The sequence below is a fragment of the Oncorhynchus keta genome, chromosome 27 (genome assembly GCF_023373465.1).
Source record: "Oncorhynchus keta strain PuntledgeMale-10-30-2019 chromosome 27, Oket_V2, whole genome shotgun sequence".
Lineage (NCBI taxonomy): Eukaryota > Metazoa > Chordata > Actinopteri > Salmoniformes > Salmonidae > Oncorhynchus > Oncorhynchus keta.
This window is the reverse complement of record NC_068447.1, coordinates 29,979,566-30,003,326: the sequence shown is the minus strand read 5'-3', so window position 1 is coordinate 30,003,326 and position 23,761 is coordinate 29,979,566. Positions and strand designations below refer to the sequence as shown.

Here is a 23,761-nt window from a genome sequence, read left to right as displayed (position 1 = left end):
TAAATCCACTTCAATCAGTGTAGATGAAGGGGAGGAGACAGAGTAAAGAAGGATTTTTAAGCCTTGAAATAATTGAGACAGATTGTGTATGTGTCATTCAGAGTGTGAATGGGCAAGACAAAATATTTAAGTGCCTTTGAATGAGGTATGGCAGTAGGTGCCAAGAACTGCAATGCTGCTGGTTTTTCACACAACAGTTTTCCGTGTGTATCAACAATGGTCCGCCACCTAAAGGACATCCAGCCAATTTGACACAACTGTGGGAAGCATTGGGGTCAACATGAGCCAGTATTCCTGTGGAATACTTTCGACACCTTGTAGAGTCCATGCCAGACAAATTGCGATTCTTCTGAGGGCAAAAGGGGGTGCAACTCAATAAGAAAGGTGTTCCTAATTATTTGTACACTGTGTACAATAGATACCAGTTTGCAACTTTGCTATATTCCATTAGAAAAACATCCCATCGTAACAGTGGCTTTAAAGTGTGGTGTGTCCTTTTCTGACATGTGCCCAAGGGTTGGTATGGGAAACTCCTCAATAACTTCAGTTGGCCGAGGGGACTTTTTTATACAACTATCTATCTAAAGATAATTGGGTTAGCAAGAAAAGGTAGCAGTAAAACTGATCCTAAAATAAAAGATGGCATGTGTCAAATTGCTAAACAACCCTAATTTCTGGCATTCTTACTTCAAACTACCAGACAGAACCTTTTATGTACCAAGATAAGATTTTAGCACCAATTAGGACCAGCTATTTTCTTAAATGACCATGTAAAGGGGAATGTCACTGATCATTTTATTAACTAGAGTTAAAATCAAGAGTGATTTTTGAAAGCGGTTTCATCTTCCATAAAATATTTAATGGCTGCTCTGCAAAAGTGCGAAAAATGCTCATCTATAACATTAATTTACCAATAAATTACAAAATGAGGGGAACTGTACTAAATATTCAAATGGCAGTCTTTGCTCAATGTTAACTTCCTAAAGTAAGTATCGGAGGCTCTTAACTGGGGTAGCACTTAACCATGCTAAATTGTGTCTGATTGTAGGCAATTGAACTGTGGACAAAGATTAATCTATGCCAGCCAAACATAATAGAATCCTTGACGCAGACATGCCCTGAAAATTTGGTCCAAAATAAATCACCAATTATTTGTCTTGAACATTTGCACAAAACAAAATGAGCAATTGTAGTAAAATTTTAGATGACTTGGAAAGCAGATCAAAGATAGTACTGAATCAATATTGATCAACTCAAAACGTTGTCTTTCTTTTTCTGAAAGTTTGATTTATGCATTTCATTATCTAAATTAGTATTTTTTCCATTTCAAATTCCAAAATAACATCATGTCTAATCCTGATTGGTTAATGTAAGTAATGTCAGAGTAAATTCCACTAGATGGGCCAACTGCAAAGTCAAAATTGGCTATATTGAAAAATTCATGAAAACAAATATTTGCTTTTTGGGCTTAATTTAAGGTTAGGCATTAGGGTTACCAGTGTGGTTAAGGTTAGGTTTAAAATCAGATCTTATGACTTTGTGGCTGTGCCAGCTATAGTGACCTCTGCAGAATCACTGTTTCCTGGTTAAAGACTCATGACAATAAATGCCAACCTGCTTCTTCTCTATTAGAGGCGAATATTCATGATAATTTACATTGACATCAAAAAAGGTATAGTAAACGGATGATTGATTTCATGTGGATTTAGAAGAGACAGAGAGGTTGTACCTCTCACAAATATAACGATAACAAAACAATTGCTTAAAGAATAAATGTAGCATTTGACATACGAAATCAGTAAGAAATCTGAGCCATGGGTGAATACAATTTAACTTTTTTTTGTTATACGGGAGAGTAGACGGGCAATTCCACAGTACGGTAAGTGACACGAGGCAGGTTTCCATTGACCAAGCAATGTCACATCAAAATAATGTGCCACGTGTAATGGAAACGGCAGATATGAGAATTATTATCCGTTCAACATGGGTGGATTTTTCTGTCGTCTAACTTTATTTATTGCAACAAATTATGGAAATGAATTATTCAAATGAATTATGATTGGCAATTTTTTATGAATGCGGGCATGTGATACACGTAACTATAAAAGCTCCACTCCACATTTCATTGTAAATGCCTACTGCTTGCTAAATATATTTTTCAATTTAAAAAATGTTTCTTTGCAGAACAAGGATTGTTTTGACTTTCAAAATTCCCTGAATTGCTTCGCCCTGCTTTTCTGGTTGGCTGGATGCAAGTTTCACCATCCAATTATTACAGATCTACAGGAGTCACCATGGCACGGGCCGTGGCGCTACAATGGCACGATTATGATTAGAATATGGCAGATAAGACATCCCGATTGGCACAGCGGTCTAAAGCACTGCATCGCAGCGCTAAAGGCATTACTACAGACCTGGGTTCGATCCCAGGCTGTGTCGCAGGTGACCGGGAGACCCATGAGGCGGCACACAATTGGTCCAGCGTCGTCCAGGTTAGGCCGGCGGGATATCCTTGTCCCATCGCGCTCTAGCGACTCCTTGTGCCGGGCCGGGCGCTTGCACGGTGACTGCTGTCGCCAGCTGGACTGTGTTTCCGCCAACACACTGGTGCGGCTGGTTAAGCGAGCAGTGTGGCTTGGCAGGGTTTTGTTTCTCTGGACCGTCGCCTCTCCCAAGTCCGTACGGGAGTTGCAACGATGGTACAAGACTAACTACCAATTGGATATTATGAAGAAGGGGTAAAATGTATAAATATTTAAAAAAAGACGACGACGACAAATATTGGTCAACTATTGCATTCTATCCAGATAACTTGGTCTACCTGAGACATGAAACAGATAGGTGGGAGGGCATACAGGCTGTCGCCAATTTAGTCACGCGCAATTTGCCTAAATGGATAATGGAAACACTTCAACCATTTCATTTTTATTCAACACTTTAATTTTTTTAAAGTGCCGTCATTACGCCCAGCTGTTTTTTTTAATACACACAACAGTTAAATGGAAACGCATCATAGCAGGCAATTGTCGCAACCATTTTCTATGCAAAATTTGTAAATGTCGACAGAAAAAATATATATAATTCACTTGACAAGTTGATGGAAACATAGCTACTGAGACTTTTTAAAATGTACGTTAAACAAAAACCAATGATTGCTAAATTAATCAAACCTTACAACTCTGCCTATTTTTACAATTCCAACTGAAAATGTTACAAAAACACAGAACAGTGCCGATGCAAAGTTTGGTAACAGAATGACAATTTGTGCTGTAATTCGGTTACCAAACTTTTCATATGCAATGTTCTGCGGAATTTTTAAAAACAAGTTCTTGTGCATAGAGTTGTATGCTTAGTTTAACTTTGTAATCATAGGTTTTTGTTTGGCATACATTTTAAAGTGAAACATTGGCTGTCTCAGTGTTACTGCTACCGTGGAATTGCCCAGATACAGTATTTAGGGAGCAAAATTACTTCAACATGACTTACCGCTTTAAAAAAAATTGCATTCTATATTTTATTGAATGCATGTTTGTGATGCAACAAATTTTCAAGCACTTCTCGGTAAGGTTAATATTTTTTTCCCCTTCTCAAAATGCTGGTACCTTGTTGTCAAATGAACAAATATTGTGAATCATTCGTGTTGATTTGGTTCACAATATTTGTTCATTTGACAGCAAGGTACCAGCAGTGAGAAAATTTCAGACTTATTTACTACCAAATAATTGTATGATGGTAATGTCTCTGGCTTACAAGGATTCTGTTCTAGCCTGGCAATAAACAAAATGCAAAATGTCCCAACAGTGACTTGCCTGCTTATAGCCATGTGAAGAAAGTCTACAAGGGGACATTTCATAAACACTTTTTGGGAAATAGATGTGTGAAAACAAAAGAAAATGTAAAATCTGATTTTATAGTCAACTCACAAGTTACAATAGAAAATATTAGCATTGTCCCTCCAGCAGAAAGAACAAAGCCCTTCAACTTTCAAAGCACTTCTCTTCAGTCTGTGTTCCACATCTCCTGACTCACTTGCTTTGGATCACTTTTATTTCACATTCCCTTCATAGATGAAAGGGCAGGGCACCCAGCATTCTCCCTCACACTTCTTCCTGAAACAGAACAGCCTTTTCACTTTTCTTGCTCCTGTCCTCACCATGAAGTCAAGTTCTCTTATTCGGGACACGGGTTCCCCCTCTGCTAAAAGCAGCAGACGCATGCGTTTCTAGGATGGAGTCCCTCTGCTCCCTCCAAGTGCGGCTGCGGTTTCAGCTGCAGACCCTGCCCCCACTCCTGTGACCAGATTCCGGAGCAGCTTGCGGCGGCCAGCCTGATAGTCCTCCTCATCCACATTGACCAGGAGTTTGATGGCCTCATGGCCCACTGCCTGTTTGAGTGAGTCTGTGATGAAGACACCCTTCAGGGCCTCCAGCAGGGAGCCGTTGATGTAGTCCCGCCAAAAAGCATCTAGGTAGGTGAGCTCCGAGAACTTGATGTCGCAGATGATGGAGCCCAGGTCCCGGGATTTGAGGATAGTGTTTGCCTGGTTGAACCTCTCAAACTGCCTCTCCAGAGCCTCCTGCTTGTTGGAGAAAACGTTTCCCAGAAGCGCTGATTCATGCTGGCAGTACTCAGCACGCACTCGTAGGCGGATGTCTGCAGGGGTGTGGGGTGAATAGGGAAGAACAAGGGGAGGGGTGACACAGAGGAAGAGGTGTGCCGTCTATTGGAAACTATACTGTCAATGAATCATGACGCAATCATTAATTTTTAATCAGCGTCTGTATAATTTGGCGCAGATCTGTATGCATGTGCTTTAGCCAAGTCCTTTGTCATTCATTGTCATGAAATAACTGACAAAAAGTAGATACAATCTTTGAAAGCATAAAGTTACTTAAGAAGTATTTTTCTTCCGTGCTTTCATGATACACACTCAAAATGCCCTTACCACAGGTTTGCTTTTCCCTGCAGTCACCTGTGGCGTAGGCCCTCTTTCTTTTGCGGCTGGGTAATGGGGGGCCTGGCTTGGTGCGGGAAGGGCCCACCTGGGTCCCCGATGGAGAACAGCAGATCACTGGCTGGGGACCTGTTAGTAGAGTGGGGGGCAAAGACATTTACAGATGTATTTATGTCACTATTTCCACCAATTATATGAATTCCCCCAACACACATATATTACATCACCAAAAGTATGTGGACACCTGCTCGTCAAACATGTCATTCCAAACCCCCCAATTTGCTGTTGTAAAAGCCTCCACTCTTCTGGGAATGCTTTCCACTAGATGTTGGAACATTGCTGTGAGGACTTGCCTTCATTAAGCCACAAGAGCATTAGTGAGGTCAGGCACTGATGTTGGGCGATTAGGCCTGGCTCGTAGTCGGCATTCCAATTCATCCCAAAGGTGTTCAATGGGGTTGGGTCAGGGCTCTGTGCAGGCCAATCAAGTTCTTCCACACCTATCTCGGCAAACCATTTCTATATGGACCTTGCTTTGTGCACAGGGGCATTGTCATGATGAAACAGGAAAGGGCTTCCCAAACTTTTGCCACAAAGAATGTCATTGTAGTATTAAGATTTCCATTCACTAGAACTAAAGGGCCTAGCCAGAAACATGAACTGCCTCAGACCATTATTCTTCCTCCACCAAAATGTACAGTTGGCACTGTAATGCAGGTAGCATTATCCTGGCATCTACCAAACCCAGATTAGTCCGTCAGGCTGCCAGATGGTGAAGCGATTAATTACTTCAGAGAACGCGTTTCTACTGCTCCAAAGTCCAACGGCGGCGAGCCACCACTCCAGACAACGCTTGGCGATGCGCATAGTGATCTTACGCGTGTGTGCGGCTGCTCAGCCATGAAAACCCATTTCATTAAGCTCCCGACGAACAGTTCTTGTGCTGACGTTGCTTCCAGAGGCAGTTTTTAACTCGGTAGGGAGTGTTGCAACTGAGGACAGAATTTTTACACGCTTCAGCACTTCGCGGTCGGTGAGCTTTTGTGGTCTAACACTTCGCGGCTGAGCCATTGTTTCGCCTAGACGTTTCCACTTCACAATAACATCACTTAGTTGACCAGGGTAGCTCTACCAGGGCAGAAATTTGACTAACTCACTTATTGGAAAAGTGACATCCTATGATGGTGCCACGTTGAAAGTCACAGAGCTCTTCAGTAAGGACATTCTACTGCCAATGTTTTTTTTTATGGCGTTTGCATGCTGTGTGCTCAATTTTATAAACCTGTCAGAAACTGGTGTAGCTGAAATCCACTAATTGAAGCAGTAACCACATACTTCAGTATACTGTATATATGTAGCTGTATACATGCAGAGTCAAACCCACCTGTCCTTCTGTGGGGTGCAGCCTCCCTGCTCTCTCCTCCTCTTCTGGGGGACACATAACGTACCGACGTCTCTTCCAGGTACTTATCCACTGGGTCTGGGCACACTGAAATGTAAAGCAGATGAAGGCTTTTGGTTAGTGACTTAAAATATTTCAATTTAACGTAAACTGTCAATTGTTAACTAAGGGACTAGAAAGTGTGTTTTCAAGATGGCGAGAAATATTTGGAATAACATTTAGGAGATTGACAACATAACATTTTGCAGATGGGGAATCTACGTTTCTCGGTCTCAACACCATTACATGTAGTTTGGTCTTTCATTTAAAAAATATATATAAAATGACAGTGGGCCTGAAAAAGGCAAAGTTTGAGAAGGAAACCAACGCTTACCGGTCTGTCTCTTCCTGAGTGTGACGTAGGGCAGCAGGTCGTGCCGTGTGATGATGCGAAGCAGCTGCAGGACGTGTCTGAAGTTGGTCTCATCACATCGCCCCTGGCGCTCCAGAGCCAGCAGGAAGTCCCGGCCACTCCTGATGCCACCGCGCTCATACTCGTCAATTACATCCACGAACAGGAACGAGAGCACTCGCACATCGCGGTGCGTGAGCTGGGCTCCAACTATGTCGAACATGCGGTGCAGTGAGTACAAGCCGTAAGCATTGTCTACGGCCTCCTCGGGCCAGGGTTCAAAGCGTCCTGACGAGGGCGTCCTTGAAGAGGCAGAGTTAGTGCAGGAGGGCAACGTGCCCCTATTCACTGCAACTCCGCTGGAGGTCCCCACCGACGAGGACCCCACACCGCCCATCAGACCTGTGTGGGAGGCAGGGTGCCCCGCAGCACTACTCTGAGTAGAGTCCAGCTGGTTTGGATGAATGTGAGGCCTGCCCGGGTGAGCTAATGAGTTCTGGGGGATGAGGAGGGGAGGGTTGACATTTGCATTGGGGAGGGAATGCTGCTGTGAGGTCATCACTGTGTTAGGGGTGGACGATCCCAACAACTTCTGTGTTGTGTCTGAATACTTCAACTGCTTTCCTACAAGAAAAGGAGGGACAAAACACTATTCACACCTAAAGTGACCACATTTAAAATACACAAATGCGGGACAACAGAATGATTTTGCAGGACAGTGTGAGCTTACATAAATACAAACATTTGGTAGCACACACACACCCCCCGCCAAATGTTAATGGTTTCATCATAATTTCTTAAAGGTTGTACCTACAAATGTAGCTTATTGAATATATTTATAGAATATGCATAAAAATCCATCCTTCAATTGCAACGTTTGCATATGCCCAACATATCTATTTTTAATAGGCTACCCTCAAACACCAAATTAGGCATAATACATTTCAAAATAGACCATGGCATGATCAATGTCAATCGTGTTTTACCAGTGAAATGTAAAAAATGTGTCTGCATTCTAATCGTTTGATCTCAATCAGTTTAATTGGGAATATAGATTAGATGTTCTTGAATTGCTGTTTCGTGAATACATTAGAGCAGATGGTGGCTGTTTTATGAAAATCTGGGAATATTTTTGGTTCCTCTCAGGGAATGTAAAACAGCTGGGAAGGGAGACTTAAAACGGGATTGAGTGAAGTAGCTGCAAATATGTTGAATAAGTAACTGATGAGCCTCACAAATTTGACGAAATTACCTTATACGTTTTAGTTTTAACGTCACCGGTAGGTTTAGGCTACCACATCCTTATGAAATGTACATTTTCATAAACGCAAAGACACGCTGGAATGTCTAACTGAAAAACGCTTACCTGTAACTATGTGTTGAAATTCATACTTTTTAAATATTTTTTTAATTGAAAGCAAACACCGAATTTTCCTGAGAGTTCAATTTAGCGCGAATGCGCTTGTGCCAATTGAATATCTGTGTTGAGCACCACAAAATTAGGAAAACGTCGGTTGTTGTATTCCAGTGTTTCCCAACCAGGGGTACTTGAGAAGACTCATGAGGCCATAGGCTTATTGGTAAAGTGCACATGAGGGGGTACTTCAAAGGTACCCTGGGCAGAGCAAAATGTACTTGATGTTACAGTAAACGAAAAAGGTTGGGAATCAAAGTTTGAAGGTCAGTAACTCTTACCCCGCGGATAGACTGCAGTTGTACAGGACAGGTATATGTAAGCGTTTTTTGAATTGACATGTTCACAAGTATCGACTGATGGTGACCCAATGTTGTTAGATAATTGCGCTACCAGTTATCAATACTCACCTCCGCCTCGGAAAACTGGCTACATTGAGGCGTTCCTCAACTAAGCGACAACAGTCGGGAAGCTAGCGTAGCTTGTTAACAGTAATGACCAGCTAGCTAACGCTAGAGTACTAACTAGCTACCTACATTATGACATTGTTGACTGTCGCTAACCCTAAATGGCTAGCTGGCTAAACCATGCAGCTAACTGGATAGCCACCGTGCTACAAATAAGAAGCTTGTTATTGTGAAAACGTAGCCAGCTAACGTTAATTACGTCAACTAATTTAAATTTAGATTAACTAGTTAGCTAAATATTTCAGTTACACACAAAATGCAACAAATGTTTAGTCATCATAAAATAAACGACACCACCAGTAACTAACTAGTTTTTCAAAAAAAGCTAGTTAGCTAACAAGGACTTGGTCGCTTATGCTAGTTGGCTAACTTTGGCAAAGTAGATAACGTTACCTGGCTATTGATGCTTACCTTAGCTACGTTTCCTTGAGTTAATACCTTGATTCAAAGTCATTTAACTTGAAATACCGTAGATACTTACTTAACGTTTTTGGTTGAACCCTTAACTAGCCCCTTCAAGATCAGAAAACACAATTAAAGTGTATAATTTCACACTCTTTCACGAGGCTAACAATTAGCATGCCCATTTTCGTATCTCAGCTAAAATGAAAGAACATCCGGTACACTACGCAGTATTAACATCCGGGTTACAATGGTTTAGACTAGTAAATCTCAAATTCGGTTCGCGTTAGAATTCTTGTAAACCAGACACTCCTTTCCTTCTTCGAAGTTCTCTCTCTTGAAGTAATCTTTGATCTAAACACAGTTGGCTATGTAAAAACACACATGTTTCTTTCTCTACATGAGATGGATTGTTTGTTTGTGACAACAAAAACAGGATTAATGTGTTTGGGTTATGATGGATGATATGAAGTGTATTTACAAATTAGGGACAGTTCAAAATTTACTGGGGGAGTTTGCCATCCAAACTTTTTTTTTTTTTTTGTGCACGGGAGGGTATTACATTTTTTTCCCTGGTTTACATTCACTCTTTTGCAGGTTTTACTATAAAATGTATTGCATCCGAGCTGAATTTACTCATTGGCTTGCATGCGCCTCCCCTATATCAAGGTGTTTTGGTACTTCCCTTATGCCCCACACTTTTCTCGACTGCTAACTTTCACATCTATTCTATTCTGTCTAGCCTGCCCTCTATCCACAGAAGTGGTAGATGGCTCAATTGTTCAAATCTGCAATAGGCTAACTAGAAATCAAACCACATTGGCCAATCTGCAGTTGCTACATCCCACTGCTGGACTGCTTCTGAAGCTCAGCAGGGTGGTCCTGGTCAGTCCCTGGATGGGAGACCAGATGCTGCTGGAAGTAGTGTTCTCAGTGTGTTCTCACTGTGTTCTCAGTCAACCTACCTGCTTAAATAAAATAAATTAATAGCTGCATACATTTTCAATATGAATCCACAAGAACAAATAGGAATAGCTGATAGTGGAAAGCCCAGGTGCAACATTGTGCATGAAAGAACATTGAAGACATGAGACACGTAGCTCAAAAAGCTCCCCTAGAATATCTTGTTTAGGGACAATACAATAACCCTACCTAGACTAGCCTACAACACCACAATGCAATGAACAATTGCCTTATTATTTTGAAGGGAGTAAAACATTCTACTCTAGGCTGCAGTGAAAATGTCATGAATAACAACGAGTAATCACTGTGATTTGAATGTTTAATTCCATTTGGATCAGTTGTGGTCTACTCTCGACAGTTTATAAGGTCTAGGAAGGCACAGTAGCAAGTCAGTCTGGCAGTGTTTTTACTTTTGATACTGAGATGCGCTCTGCTTCCTCTCCAATCCAAGCGTCATTTAACTTTTAAAATGTACCATAAGTCTCCTATAGGCATGTGTACATTTGTCCAAAATATAATTCCAGCATCCTCAAAATGGCTTGGCATTAACCAGGGTTCCATCCAACCTTTCTATGTGAGGAAAGTACAGTTGAAGTCAGAAGTTTACATACACTTAGGTTAGAGTCATTAAAACACATTTTTCATCCACTCCACAAATTTCTTGTTAACAAACTATACATTACATTACATTTAAGTCATTTAGCAGACGCTCTTATCCAGAGCGACTTACAAAGTGGAACCATCATCATGTTGTTGTATATAACTGACAGTAATACATAGTGGAACATCTACTTTGTGCATGACACAAGTCATTTTTACAGCAATTGTTTACAGACAGGTTATTTCACTTATAATTCACTGTATCAGAATTCCAGTGGGTCAGAAGTTTACATACACTAAATTGACTGTGCCTTTAAACAGCTTGGAAAATTCCAGAAAATGATGTCATGGCTTTAGAAGCTTTTGTTTTATAACCCATGTCCCTTCACAGGGGCGGGCCACTGATTGAGCAGAGCCCTAACCTTATGAAAACCCAAATCTCTCATTTGGAAGCTAAAATTACATTTAATCTCTTCACCAATAATTGTATATTCAAACATTTAAATTGAACAACAATTCCATGTGAATCCGATAACTACAATTTGCAGACTTTCCACTGTAGAGTTTATGTCATCTTATCATTGATGAGAATGTCTCAGATGACAACCGAACTGACATCAAATTCATTAAGTACCACCGCATATGTTCAATTGGTCGGATTATCGACCCCCCTCAGCCCCCCAGCTGTGCCCCAGACACCATATGTGAATTGATTGCCCCCCATCTATCTTACTAGTTCATACTGTTAGGTGACCCATACTGGGATATGTTTAGCACCCCGGCCGTCCTACAATCTAAACTAGATGCCCTCAATCTCACACAAATGATCAAGGAACCTACCAGGTACAACCCTAAATCAGTAAAACATGGGCACCCTCATAGATATCATCCTGACCAACTTGCCCTCTAAATACTACTCTGCTGTTTTCCACCAGGATCTCAGCGATCACTGCCTCATTGCCTGCATCTGTAAGGGGCCCGGGGCCAAATGACCACCCCTCATCACTGTCAAACATTCCCTAAAACACTTCAGCGAGCAGGCCTTTCTAATCGACCTGGCCCGGGTATCCTGGAAGGATATTGACCTCATCCTGTCAGTAGAGGATGCCTGGTTGTTCTTTAAAAGTGCTTTCCTCACCATCTTAAAGCATGCCCCGTTCAAAAAATGTAGAACTAAGAATAGATATAGCCATTGGTTCACTCCAGACTTGACTGCCCTTGACCAGCACAAAAACATGCTGTGGCATAATGCATTAGCGTCGAATAGCCCCCTCGATATGCAACTTTTCAGGGAAGTCAGGCACCAATATACACAGTCAGTTAGGAAAGCTAAGGCTAGCTTTTTAAAACAGAAATTCTGTAGCACTAATTCCAAAGACAATCTGGACCCTCTCTTTCTAAAATTATCCACCGAAATTGTTGCATCCCCTATTACTAGCCTGTTCGACCTCTCTTTTGTATCGTCTGAGATCCCCAGATTGGAAAGCTGCCGTGGTCATCTCCCTCTTCAAAGGGGAGACACTCTAGACCCAAACTGTTACAGACCTACAGTGGGGAGAACAAGTATTTGATACACTGCCAATTTTGCAGGTTTTCCTATTTACAAGGCATGTAGAGGTCTAATTTGTATCATAGGTACACTTCAACTCTGAGAGATGGAATCTAAAACAAAAATCCAGAAAATCACATTGTATGATTTTTAAGTAATTAATTTGCGTTTTATTGCATGACATAAGTATTTGATACATCGGAAAAGCAGAACTTAATATTTCGTACAGAAACCTTTGTTTGCAATTACAGAGATCATATGTTTCCTGTAGTTCTTGACCAGGTTTGCACACACTGCAGCAGGGATTTTGGCCCACTCCTCCATACAGACCTTCTCCAGATCCTTCAGGTTTCGGGGCTGTTGCTTGGCAATACAGACTTTCAGCTCCCTCCAATGATGTTCTATTGGGTTCAGGTCTGGAGACTGGCTAGGCCACTCCAAGACCTTGAGATGCTTCTTACGGAGCCACTCCTTAGTTGCCCTGGTTGTGTGTTTCGGGTCGTTGTCATGCTGGAAGACCCAGCCACAACCCATCTCAAATGCTCTTACTGAGGGAAGGAGGTTGTTGGCCAAGATCTCGCGATACATGGCTCCATCCATCCTCCCCTCATTACCGTGCAGTCGTCCTGTGCCCTTTGCAGAAAAGCATCCCCAAAGAATGTTTCCACCTCCATGCTTCACGGTTGGGATGGTGTTCTTGGGGTTGTACTCATCCTTCTTCTTCCTCCAAACACGGCGAGTGGAGTTTAGACCAAAAAGCTCTATTTTTGTCTTATCAGACCACATGACCTTCTCCCATTCCTCCTCTGGATCATCCAGATGGTCTTTGGCAAACTTCAAACTTCAACCTTGCGTGCGCTGTGGGATTTTAATCCATGGTCCCTCTCCTATCCTCATGATCATTGATGCCCCACGAGGTGAGATCTTGCATGGAGCCCCAGACCGAGGGTGATTGACCGTCATCTTGAACTTCTTCCATTTTCTAATAATTGTGTCAACAGTTGTTGCCTTCTCACCAAGCTGCTTGCCTATTGTCCTGTAGCCCATCCCAGCCTTGTGCAGGTCTACAATTTTATCCTTGATGTCCTTACACAGCTCTCTGATCTTGGCCATTGTGGAGAGGTTGGAGTCTGTTTGATTGAGCGTGTGGACAGGTGTCTTTTATACAGGTAACGAGTTCAAACAGGTTCAGTTAATACAGGTAATGAGTAGAGAACAGGAGGGCTTCTTAAAGAAAAACTAACAGGTCTGTAAGAGCAGGAATTCTTACTGGTTGGTAGGTGATCAAATACTTATGTCATGCAATAAAATGCAAATTAATTACTTAAAAATCATACAATGTGATTTTCTGGATTTTTGTTTCAGATTCCGTCTCTCACAGTTGAAGTGTACCTATGATAAAAATTACCGTAGATGCCTACTGGAGAACTTATTTGTATTGCTTTTAATCTTTTTAATGAATTTATCCTTATTAACAATTTGTTCTAGCTAGCTATTTGTGTAGGTAGCTATCAAGTAAACACAATGATATAGTATGCTTTGTAAGTAGGAAAACCTGCAAAATCGGCTGTGTATCAAATACTTGTTCTCCCCACTGTATATCCACCCTGCCCTGCCTTTCTAAAGTCTTCAAAGTTAACAAACAGATCACCCACCATTTTGAATCCCACCGTACCTTCTCCACTATGCAATCTGGTTTCCGAGCTGGTCATGGGTGCATCATAACCGCCATAGATAAAAGATAGTACTGTGCAGCTGTTTTCATCGACCTGGCCAAGGCTTTCGACTCTGTCAATCACCTCATTCTTATCAACAAACTCAATAGCCCTGGTTTCTCAATTGACTGTCTTGCCTGGTTCACTAACTACTTCTCAGATAGACTGTCAAATCGGAGGTGTGTCAAATCGGAGGGCCTGTTGTCCGGACCACTGGCAGTCTCTATGGGGTTGCCACAGGGTTCAATTCTCGGGCCTAATCTTTTCTCTGTATATATCAATGATATCGCTCTTGCTGCTGGTGATTCTCTGATCCACCTCTACGCAGACGACACCATTCTGTATTCATCTGGCCCTTCCTTGGACACTGTTTTAACAACGAGCTTCAATGCCATTCAATGCCAAACGAGCTTCAATGCCATACAACACTCCTTCCGTGGCCTCCAACTGCTCTTAAATGCTAGAAAAACTAAATGCATGCTCTTCAACTGGTTGCTGCCTGCACCTGCCCGCCTAGCATCACTACTCTGGACGGTTCTGACTTAGAATATGTGGACAACGACAAATACCTAGGTGTCTGGTTAGACTGTAAACTCTCCTTCCAGACTCACATTAAGCATCTCCAATCCAAAATAAATCTAGAATCGGCTTCCTATTTCACAAGAAAGCCTCCTTCACTCATGCTGCTAAACGTACCCGTGTAAAACTGACTATCCTACCGATCCGTGACTTCGCAAATAGCTCCCAACACTCTACCCAGCAAATTGGATGTAGTCTATCACAGTTCCATCCGTTTTGTCACCAAAGCCCCATACACTGCAACCTGTATGCTCTCGTTGGCTGGCTCTCGCTACATATTCGTCGCCTAACCCACTGGCTCCAGGTCATCTATAAGTCTTTTCTAGGTAAAGCCACGCATTATCTCAGCTCACTGGTCTTCATAGCTACACCCACGCGCTCCAGCAAGTATATTTCACTGGTCATCCCCAAAGCAAACACCTACTTTGGCCGCCTTTTCTTACAGTTCTCTGCTGCCAATGACTGGAATTGCAAAAATCACTGAAGCTGTAAGCATCATCTGGCAGAGCAGCTTACCAATCACTGTACCTGTACACAGCCCATCTGTAAATAGCACACCCCAGTTGCTCTTTTGCACCCCAGTTTCTCTGCTTGCATATCATCATCATCACTCCAGTGTTAATGCTAAATTGTAATTATTTCGTCACTATGGCCTATTTATTGCTTTACCTCCCTAACCTTACTACATTTGCACACACTGTACATAGATTGTTCTATTGTGTTTTGGACTGTACGTTTGTTTATCCCATGTGTAACTCTGTGTTGTTGTTTGTGTTGCACTGCTTTGCTTTATCTTGGCCAGGTCGCAGTTGTAAATGAGAACTTGTTCTCAACTGGCCTACCTGGTTAAATAATGGTAAAATACATTTTTAAAAATGGGTGACATGTCTGGCGAGAATGCAGGCCATGGAAGAACTAGGACATTTTCAGCTTCCAGGAATTGTGTGCATTATGGGGCTGTGCATTATCATGCTGAAACATGAGGTGATGGTGACGGATGAATGGCACGACAATGGGCCTCAGGATCTCGCCACGGTATCTCTGTGCATTTCTGTGCATTCAAATTGCCCTCGATAAAATGCAATTTTGTTCATTGTCCTTAGCTTATGCCTGCCCATACCATAACCCCACCGCCACCATGGGGCATTCTGTTCCCAACGTTGACATCAGCAAACCACTCGCCCACATGACTCCATACATGTGGTCTGCGGTTGTAAGGTCAATTGGACGTACTGCTAAATTCTTTTAAATGATGTTGGAGGCTTATGGTAGAGAAATTAACATTAAATTATCTGGCATTGCTGCAGTCAGCATTCCAATTGTCTGCACCATCAATACTTGAGACATCTGTGGTATTGTCTTGTGTGACAAAATTGTGCATTTTATTGCACCTGTGTAATGGTCATGCTGTTTAATCATATTCTTGATATTTCACACCTGTCAGGTGCATGGATTATCTTGGCAAAGGAGAAATGCTCACTAACAGGGATGTAAACAAATTTGTTCACATCATTTGAGAGAAATAAGGTTTTGTGCATATGCAACACTTCTGGGATCTTTTATTTCAGCTCATGAAACATGGGACCAATACTTTACATGTTGCGATTATATTTTTGTTCTGTGTCTTTTTTATTTGTTAGAGATGTCCACCAGCATAATACCTGAGACTCTACTATTCACTGTTTTATCTGGTAAGAACACATTTTAATATACCGGCACTGTTGAGTGGAACAATCTACCACAGCATCTCAAAGCCATACCAACCATAACCACTTTTAAAAAGAATGTCAAAAGCTGGCTAATGTGTGAACAATATAACCTTTTTTTGTCTGTATCTACAGTATGTAATTGTATTTATGTAAAAAATAAGGACCACAATAGAAATAAGTCCCCGATTTTATTTTGTGCAATCCCGGTCACTTTTAAAAATCTTTGTACCATGTGGATATATGAATGTTTTTAAACTGACAAATCAAATCAATCAATCCTAACTGCAGCGGCCATTTGATGAATGGAAAGAGGCATCTATTACAACACACCAAAAAGTTGAATGACATTCGGAGATTGTCAAGCCAAGCCTTCGATACTGGGTAGGCATACAAGGTAGGGAGGGATGTATTTTCCATTAGTCGAGATTTACATAGCCTATTTATTGTGGTGTTGAAAACGCAAACCATTATATTGAAGCGCCCAAAGTCGGTATGATTTGTTTATTGGTTGTGTGAAAAATGTGTTGCATATATTTTATATAATTGTAAATATGCCATCAAAATGTTGAAAATCTGATGTCTCCCTAGCCTAGCTGATCATTGTCTGCAGCCGGCTCTGATCATAATGTAGGCCTAATGAAAAGGGGAGAGTGAGAAATAAGACCCCTCTTATGACTGTGATGGAACATTTTATTGGTTGTGCTTTTCTAATAACTGATTTCTGTGTTCGTGCATGTGACTGATTGAACGAATCCTCATTATCAGTATCTGCAATTTGGCAGCACGCCCAGAACCTTGTTTTGAGAAAGGGATATCTCAGTTTCAAGGTCTCAGCTTGGAGAGAAGAAGCCTCGTGAGGTATTGGTCGGTCACATGAATGAACCAAACATTAATTATGAATTAATTATGAATGATGAATAAGCTAAATCATGCAAATATAACTTGTCTGTAAGTATATAAGTGATCTAATGGGACTGCCCCAGCGGAGCTCACTTCAGGCCGATATTTTATGCATCTAAGTTTGACTGTGACCTCTCCAGCATGCTGTTAATAAAACAAGGATTAATTTAAGATTGACTTTGAGTGTCCCTGTGTAAAATCTCCACGACATGACATTCATTTTTGTTCAATTTCAATAAAGGGTATGCAAAATATATTCTAAATAATCTTCAATATTCTGCAAACACATCATGACAACAACATATTTTCAACAACATTTATAAGACAGATTCTTCTGAAGGTGCTTTCAACTGTCAGTTTGTATTGTTCTTCTATATCAAATATTTGAGATCAGTTGTCAGGTCAGAGGTAATTTGAGATAAAACACAAACAAAAAAACACAATCACAGAGAATCCCAAATTGCTATGATCCAGCTGAATTGAAAGTAACAAATATTTTTAAAAAATTGTATTAAAATACATTTGATTGGTTGATTGAAATTATGTGGATGACTAATTTCTTTCCAATATACAATATCACCGACTCCATGCATGCAAAACAAACTTCAGTTATGTTTTAGTTATTTATCTTTTACCATACATCAGGCTCTTTCTATCAATAAATTGTTTTTTAACTGTGTAACAAAGTTATTTATTTTATATCTGAGTTGCATGTATTACCCTACAGCTGGTGCCTCTCATGTACTACTTTTTGTGGTTGCCAAACTGTACAGCCATCCTGTTGCTGACACAGCGGAAGGTGGCTGGCACCACCTCCCAGTAGTTGATTGGGTTATCAAAGAGACTGATCCCGTTGTAGTAAGTCTTCTTGACACCAAAGCCGTTAGGGCAGAAATCATTCACGTCAACCTGGCTGATGTTGTTGGAGTGAAGGTAGACCACCTATTTAAAAACATTACATATATCAACTGTTATCATCATAAAAACATAAAAACAAGATAACAAGTGAAATCACCAATGTTGATGTGATTGATGCTGCTTCACAAACCCCCTCCACACTTTACCTGCAGGTACTTCATTCCAGCAAGGCCTCCAGGGACATTGGGGATCCGGTTGTTATCTAGATGCAGCTCTCTCAGGTTTTGCAGGTAGTACAGGCTGCCATGCTCAATGTGACGAATGTGATTGTAGCCTAGACCCAACCTAACACACACACACACACACACACACACACACATCTAAATTGAGTGATTGATGAGACAATGAAGGGTAAACCCACTAGAGGGTGCTACTATCACAATGATACCAGACATTATTTATTTTGTGCAACTTGGACAATGACTCTTCCTTTATCCTGTTGTTACTTAAATGCTTTTTATTTATTTTTGTATTTTATTCCCTTTTTCTCCCCAATTTCAATCTTGTCTTATCGCTGCAACTCCCCAACTGGCTCGGGAGACAAAGGTCGAGTCATGCGTCCTCCGAAACATGACCCGCCAAACTGCGCTTCTCAACACCCGCCCACTTAACCCGGAAGCCAGCCGCACCAATATATCAGAGGAAACAGTTCACCTGATGACAAAAGTCAGCCTGCAGGTGCCTGGCCTGCCACAAGGAGGTGCTTGAGTGCGATGAGCCAAGAAAAGCCCCCGGCCAAACCGTCCCCTAGCCCAAACGACACTGGGCCAATTGTGCGCCGCCCTATGGGACTCCCGATCATGGCCGGTAGTGATACAGCCCGGGATCGAACCCAGGTCTGTAGTGACGCCTCTAGCACTGCGATGCAGTGCCTTAGACATCTGCGCCACCTGGTAGGCCGCTGTTTATTTTCTACATATTTTTTTTTTTTACATATTAAGATAAGTAGTGAACATCTACAGCATTCATAAATGTATAATTTAATATGTTTTAGAAACTCTCCGACATTGAACACCCTCTTGTAAAGCTACGTACCTGTGCAAACTCTCATATTGTCTTAGGTCTTCTAGTTCAATGGCTTGAATTTGATTGTGATCCAAATGCAACTCATGTAGACCCTCAGGGAGATCTAGATGGAGAGGGAAAATAGGTGACCGCTTGATTCAAAGGACTTTCACTGGAAATATGTGGCAAGTAGCAATGAAACAAATATTGCCCTGCAGCTTCGCAGAACACTCCAAAGAAAATGATTATAAAGGTTGTCATGTTTTCTACCTTTAGGGATGCCTGTGAGTTTTGCCTCAGAAATGCGAAGGAAGGTAAGTTTAAGTCCATCAAAGGCTCCGGGCTCAAAACCACTGTTCTGAATAGGATTCCTCCCCATCTCTTAGGAAGACAAATATGTGTTTTAAGTCAATGCCACAACCTGCACCAGTACTCAAGCGGCTAGATTTACACTTCAAAGACATTAAGATGTTAGATGTGTTACGGTTTCCAAACCGAATCAATCTGGTGCTAACACATAGTAAATCTGGCATAAGGTCTTTTATAACTATAGCTTGCCATCTCACCAATGCAGTTCATGCTGCCCAGGCCAGAGAAAGCCCCAGATGCCACCCTCTTGATATGGTTGTCGTGGATGCGCAGCTCCACCAGGGAAGAGGGCAGGTTCTTGGGCACGGCCGTCAGCTGGTTGTGGGAGAAGTAGAGCTTGTGCATCCTTTTGAGGGGCATGAAGGCCCGAGGGTGCACCCTGGAGATCTTGTTATTTACCAACACCAAAGCCTGAGAAAGGAGGCATAGGTCATGAGGAGACCAGCCACCCCTACCCAAAATAAATGTTATCTACAGTTAATTCTTGAATTGCGGTGGCATTTAGACATGGAATTTTGGAAAATATAAACTTTTTATTTAAACGTATTTGTGTACATCTTTCCATTCTAAATCAGCTAATATGGCAGCTTAATTACTTTAAATATGTTTTACCATTAGGATGCCATTGTGCCACCAATAGGAGTAGTAACACCAATGATGCTAACACCAATGAGACATTTTTGTTTATTGAGGATTTTCTTAAATGGAGGCCACAGATCCTGAAATGTAAGGTCATTAACCCTTTAAAAAAAACAATTTACTAAAATTATATGATTAATCATTTTGCTCACAGTGTTATTTTCCTTCATTTGAATCGAGTAACACCAGTGACACTTTTGATTTAGACACCCCAAATTATCAATGGAATCCTTAAATTTGTGACATAGTGAAAGGGTGTGATTAGCTAATAATTTTCTTTAATATATGCACCCCTTCCCCGATAGCAGTTTGCCACTGGAGGGAATGCTGGAGGTCCTTGTAAATCTTTGTAATGAGTGATTTTCAAGGCGGAAACACCAATGACATACAACTGAGGGAGAGACATTATACTAGTAAAAAAGTATTTGAATATCCTTCTTTGTTTGCATTGATCTATTCAATAGTATTAAATAATTTTGTTCACTTTCTATTTTTGAAAATAACAGATGGATATCTCTAAATTCCCCAAACATGTCACCACAACTCTGCACATCACTACTGGGACAAACCAATTTGCTTACCCTAAGTACTTTAAACAATGCATGAACATAAGGTTTTGCAGTATAAAGGACTTGCATTATGTTTAATATAAATATATTAGTTCAATATAAACAAAAACATGTATGATGTGTAACTCTGTCATTTGAAAGTGCTTTTCATGGTTGCAAATGCAAGGGACGCAAATGCCACCGCAATTCAAGAACAACCCATATATTATACAATGTATAACATCATTCAAAGTATGCCTCTTTTTTTAGTTAGGATACGAAGAAGAAAGCAAAGACAGATAAGTGACGTTTCCTTCTATTGAAATGCCAGAACTCTCTTCCACCATTTGTGTTTTGACTGTTGGTGCTCACATAGAGGTTACTGAGTCCCTTGAAGTCACCCTCTCTTATTTCAGTGATCTGGTTGCTTTGAAGGTCCAGGAGCCTGGTCTCCGGGGGGATGTCATATGGCACATAGTGTAAACCTGCGGATAGAAACTACGAGATTAACTTACCTGCTTTATTTTATACACTTTACCACATTTTGTCAGTTCACAATGATAAGAAATCAGTTGCAATATAATATATTGTGTTATTGCTTCTTTTCATTTTTATAAAAATCTATGAATCATGACAATATCAGACACACACAGTGTGTTCTCACTCTTAAGGTTATATGAGGATAAATCCACAAGTTAGAATTTATCGTCATGCTGCAATTTGGTCAATGCTGAGTAATGCTCTGGGCTGTGGTTTGTACCCATACAGTATATTGTTGTTTATGTGTGAGCTCAGCTGTCACCATATAATTAAGAAGAAACCAGACGGCCATGACTCCACGTAGCACTAAAAAGCAACGTGCAGATGTGAGACTGCTGGCTACACATGAACAATTGTATGTTCAGTGTAAAGAATCATTTGGAGACAATATGATATTATAATATTGTGACATCTTCACCCACCCAAGTCAGAGCACTGCACAACATTCTGGTTACACTGACAGCCGAATGGGCAAGTAGGCTGTTCTGGTTTATAGTTTTCCTCAACCGCTGAGCCTTCCTCTTCATCGTTCATCATCATCATCATCAGCCCCTCTACATCGATGCTCTTCCCAAAGTCCCATAAGCCCTTCTGCTCAAAGGGCAGGGCCACAGAGGCGGTGGGAAGAGGGGTGGCACACAGCAGGAGGACAACAGAGAAGGGAAGCATGGCTAGGCCTTTAGTTGGAGAGAAATTACAAGGGGAAGACAAAAAAGCACACAGAAATGAGCAGCAGTCAATTAAGTGCCACAGTTATGAATTCAGCAACTATCTAGCTATAATTCCTGTAGCCTACAATTGGAGAGTTGCCCACACACACACACTATGCTGCCCTACAATTGCAAAACACAGTAACTATGTAACTTCAATGTTTCTGATACTCCATGATATATTCTGATCAACTGGCTTGTTCTTGTGTCAGGAAACTAAATACCACATTATTCAGATAATATACCTGGCCATTACAACAGATCAAATACTTTTGACCAAATTCGTAGTTATTGTGTTTTGCCTTTGTAGGGCAGTATAACTAGCATTGTGTTACAGTTCACTCCTCCAGGACAGAGTAATCTCATTGTCAACATTGCCACTCCAAAGCAAAAGCCAGTCCAAAAGCAATTGTAGCCAGTGACAAAGCATGAAATACACTCTGGGTTTCATACATCTATTTGTTAGGTTTCAATCTCAAGATGTGATCTATCATATCTGTCATAGGCGTTCTCTCTTAAAAGCCAATCTTATTCTTCCCATCAATTTTGTGGTTGGTATAAGAGGCAGTAAAATCATGGACCATGGATACTATGTGGTCTTTGAGTCTGTAACTATGACATCTGCTCTCATTAATTATTTGCTTTCATCTGAGGCTGTGGCTTCTTTGATTTATGCATTAAAATGGTAAAATCTCAGATCCAGTAACATATAGCAAAAGACAATTCTGGCATTACACATAAGTCTGTGTCATATAGTACAATATAGTACAATATAGTACAGTGTGTGTGATCTGTCAATATTTCTTGGCAGGATTGTAATGCAAACTATCAATAGATGCCCTAAGGTAATTTGGGATAATCTCAGATAAACCTTTAGTTAGAGGATTCTTGATGAAAATAAGAACATTGAAAGAGGGTTTTCCATGTGAGCAAAGAGCCTTTGCTGTGGAACTGGCATTTCCTTGCCTTTGCCACGTGTTGTGAAAGGCCTACTCCCTCCCTTAGCACTCCCACATCCTTTACCACAGTAAGGCCCCAGAAGCCACATAACTGGCTGGTCTCAGGCAAGGTTTTTTATAGACCCACTCTGTCATAGCACTCTTTCCCCCAAACATTATCTATATCAGCAGTGTCAAATCTCTAAATACATATACATGAGAATCTCTAAATACATTGAATGATGTATAATAATGATGAGACAATAATGACTTATTTGCTTAGTCGATAATTTTGTAATAGACTTGTTTCCCTGCAGCGAGGCCTTTAACTACAGTATGGGGTGGCTATGAGTTTTTAATGTTTGTGATATTATCCTCATCTTTGTTCTGTCACAAGATCCATTTATTAAATATGGCCAATAAAAGGAATATAGAATATTGAAGGAATATAGAATGTGTAGACAAGGTAGGGTTGTGTAGCCCCCAGAAGGCTTAAAAACAAATCATTCAAAGCTAAATAGTCCATTTCAAATGTCAAATATTACTTTAACAATCAATCTTTTTTTCAAATGCAGAATGTCAAACCAACTGTGGAACTGTATAATAAAGCTGTAGATTATAGTCCTCTTTTTGTAAACCATACTGAATATACTATTATCTGTAGGTCAAGAAACTCAAATAGAAGCTCAAATATATTTACTAAGACACTTACCGTTTCAGTTCTTGGAAAAACTAAAAATTATTTACAAAATAAATGAAAGATACAAATAAATGAAATAAGGATGATTTCAACCTCAAAGTGATATACAGGATACGTGTTTTATTCCATGTGATGATCCTTTATCTGTGAGTCCGTCTGCCAGCAGAGTCAGAGCTCTGCACAGTACCTGTTAAAAACCACAGAAGTAGTTACCAAAAGGAAAAAAACAAGTATTTTAAGCCATAACCCAAAATTGGTCCAGTCCCCTTTTCATTGCTGCTTCATTGTGTGTTTATGCGTGTGTCTGACAGAAAGAGAGAGAGAGAGAGAGAGAAAGAGATTTTAGTTA

The 23,761-nt window shown here is 40.8% G+C and overlaps 2 protein-coding genes and 1 long non-coding RNA gene across 4 annotated transcripts; 1 reads left to right on the top strand and 2 right to left on the bottom strand.

Moving 5' to 3' along the window:
* Positions 1-3,889: 3,889 nt before the first annotated feature.
* On the bottom strand, positions 3,890-9,439 carry LOC118359758 (death effector domain-containing protein-like). Of its 2 annotated transcripts, none has more exons than XM_035738441.2 (5): positions 9,040-9,439; positions 6,730-7,371; positions 6,339-6,443; positions 4,946-5,083; positions 3,890-4,653 (listed from the first exon to the last, which is right to left on the bottom strand). In XM_035738441.2, exons 2-5 carry the CDS (start codon positions 7,304-7,306, stop codon positions 4,223-4,225), a joined length of 1,251 nt encoding a protein of 416 aa, XP_035594334.1. In that variant the 5' UTR covers positions 7,307-7,371; positions 9,040-9,439; the 3' UTR covers positions 3,890-4,222. The 2 variants fall into 2 exon arrangements, with proteins under 2 accessions (XP_035594334.1, XP_035594335.1); XM_035738442.2 differs by having other exon boundaries at positions 9,110-9,439.
* Positions 8,122-17,008, top strand: LOC127912514 (uncharacterized). The gene is made up of 3 exons (XR_008083031.1): positions 8,122-8,427; positions 16,077-16,127; positions 16,434-17,008. It is a non-coding gene; the product is annotated as an uncharacterized LOC127912514 (long non-coding RNA).
* A 339-nt stretch (positions 17,009-17,347) lies between these two features.
* LOC118359759 (biglycan-like) lies at positions 17,348-23,672 on the bottom strand. The gene is made up of 8 exons (XM_035738444.2): positions 23,425-23,672; positions 21,487-21,741; positions 20,897-21,009; positions 19,535-19,748; positions 19,239-19,349; positions 18,999-19,092; positions 18,110-18,248; positions 17,348-17,987 (listed from the first exon to the last, which is right to left on the bottom strand). Exons 2-8 carry the CDS (start codon positions 21,731-21,733, stop codon positions 17,790-17,792), a joined length of 1,116 nt encoding a protein of 371 aa, XP_035594337.1. The 5' UTR covers positions 21,734-21,741; positions 23,425-23,672; the 3' UTR covers positions 17,348-17,789.
* Positions 23,673-23,761: the final 89 nt, after the last annotated feature.

Excerpts from the sequence above, each read along its gene's own strand:
- LOC118359758 (XM_035738441.2), bottom strand. The coding sequence starts at position 7,306 with ATGACCTCACAGCAGCATTCCCTCCCCAATGCAAATGTCAACCCTCCC. Across the intron at positions 5,084-6,338 it reads TGCACCCCACAGAAGGACAG|GTCCCCAGCCAGTGATCTGC; the intron begins GTGGGTTTGACT and ends CTCTACTAACAG. Across the intron at positions 4,654-4,945 it reads CAGGGAAAAGCAAACCTGTG|ACATCCGCCTACGAGTGCGT; the intron begins GTAAGGGCATTT and ends ACACCCCTGCAG.
- LOC118359759 (XM_035738444.2), bottom strand. The coding sequence starts at position 21,733 with ATGCTTCCCTTCTCTGTTGTCCTCCTGCTGTGTGCCACCCCTCTTCCC. Across the intron at positions 19,350-19,534 it reads GGGCAGCATGAACTGCATTG|AGATGGGGAGGAATCCTATT; the intron begins GTGAGATGGCAA and ends TGTCTTCCTAAG. Across the intron at positions 19,093-19,238 it reads ACTCACAGGCATCCCTAAAG|ATCTCCCTGAGGGTCTACAT; the intron begins GTAGAAAACATG and ends CTCTCCATCTAG.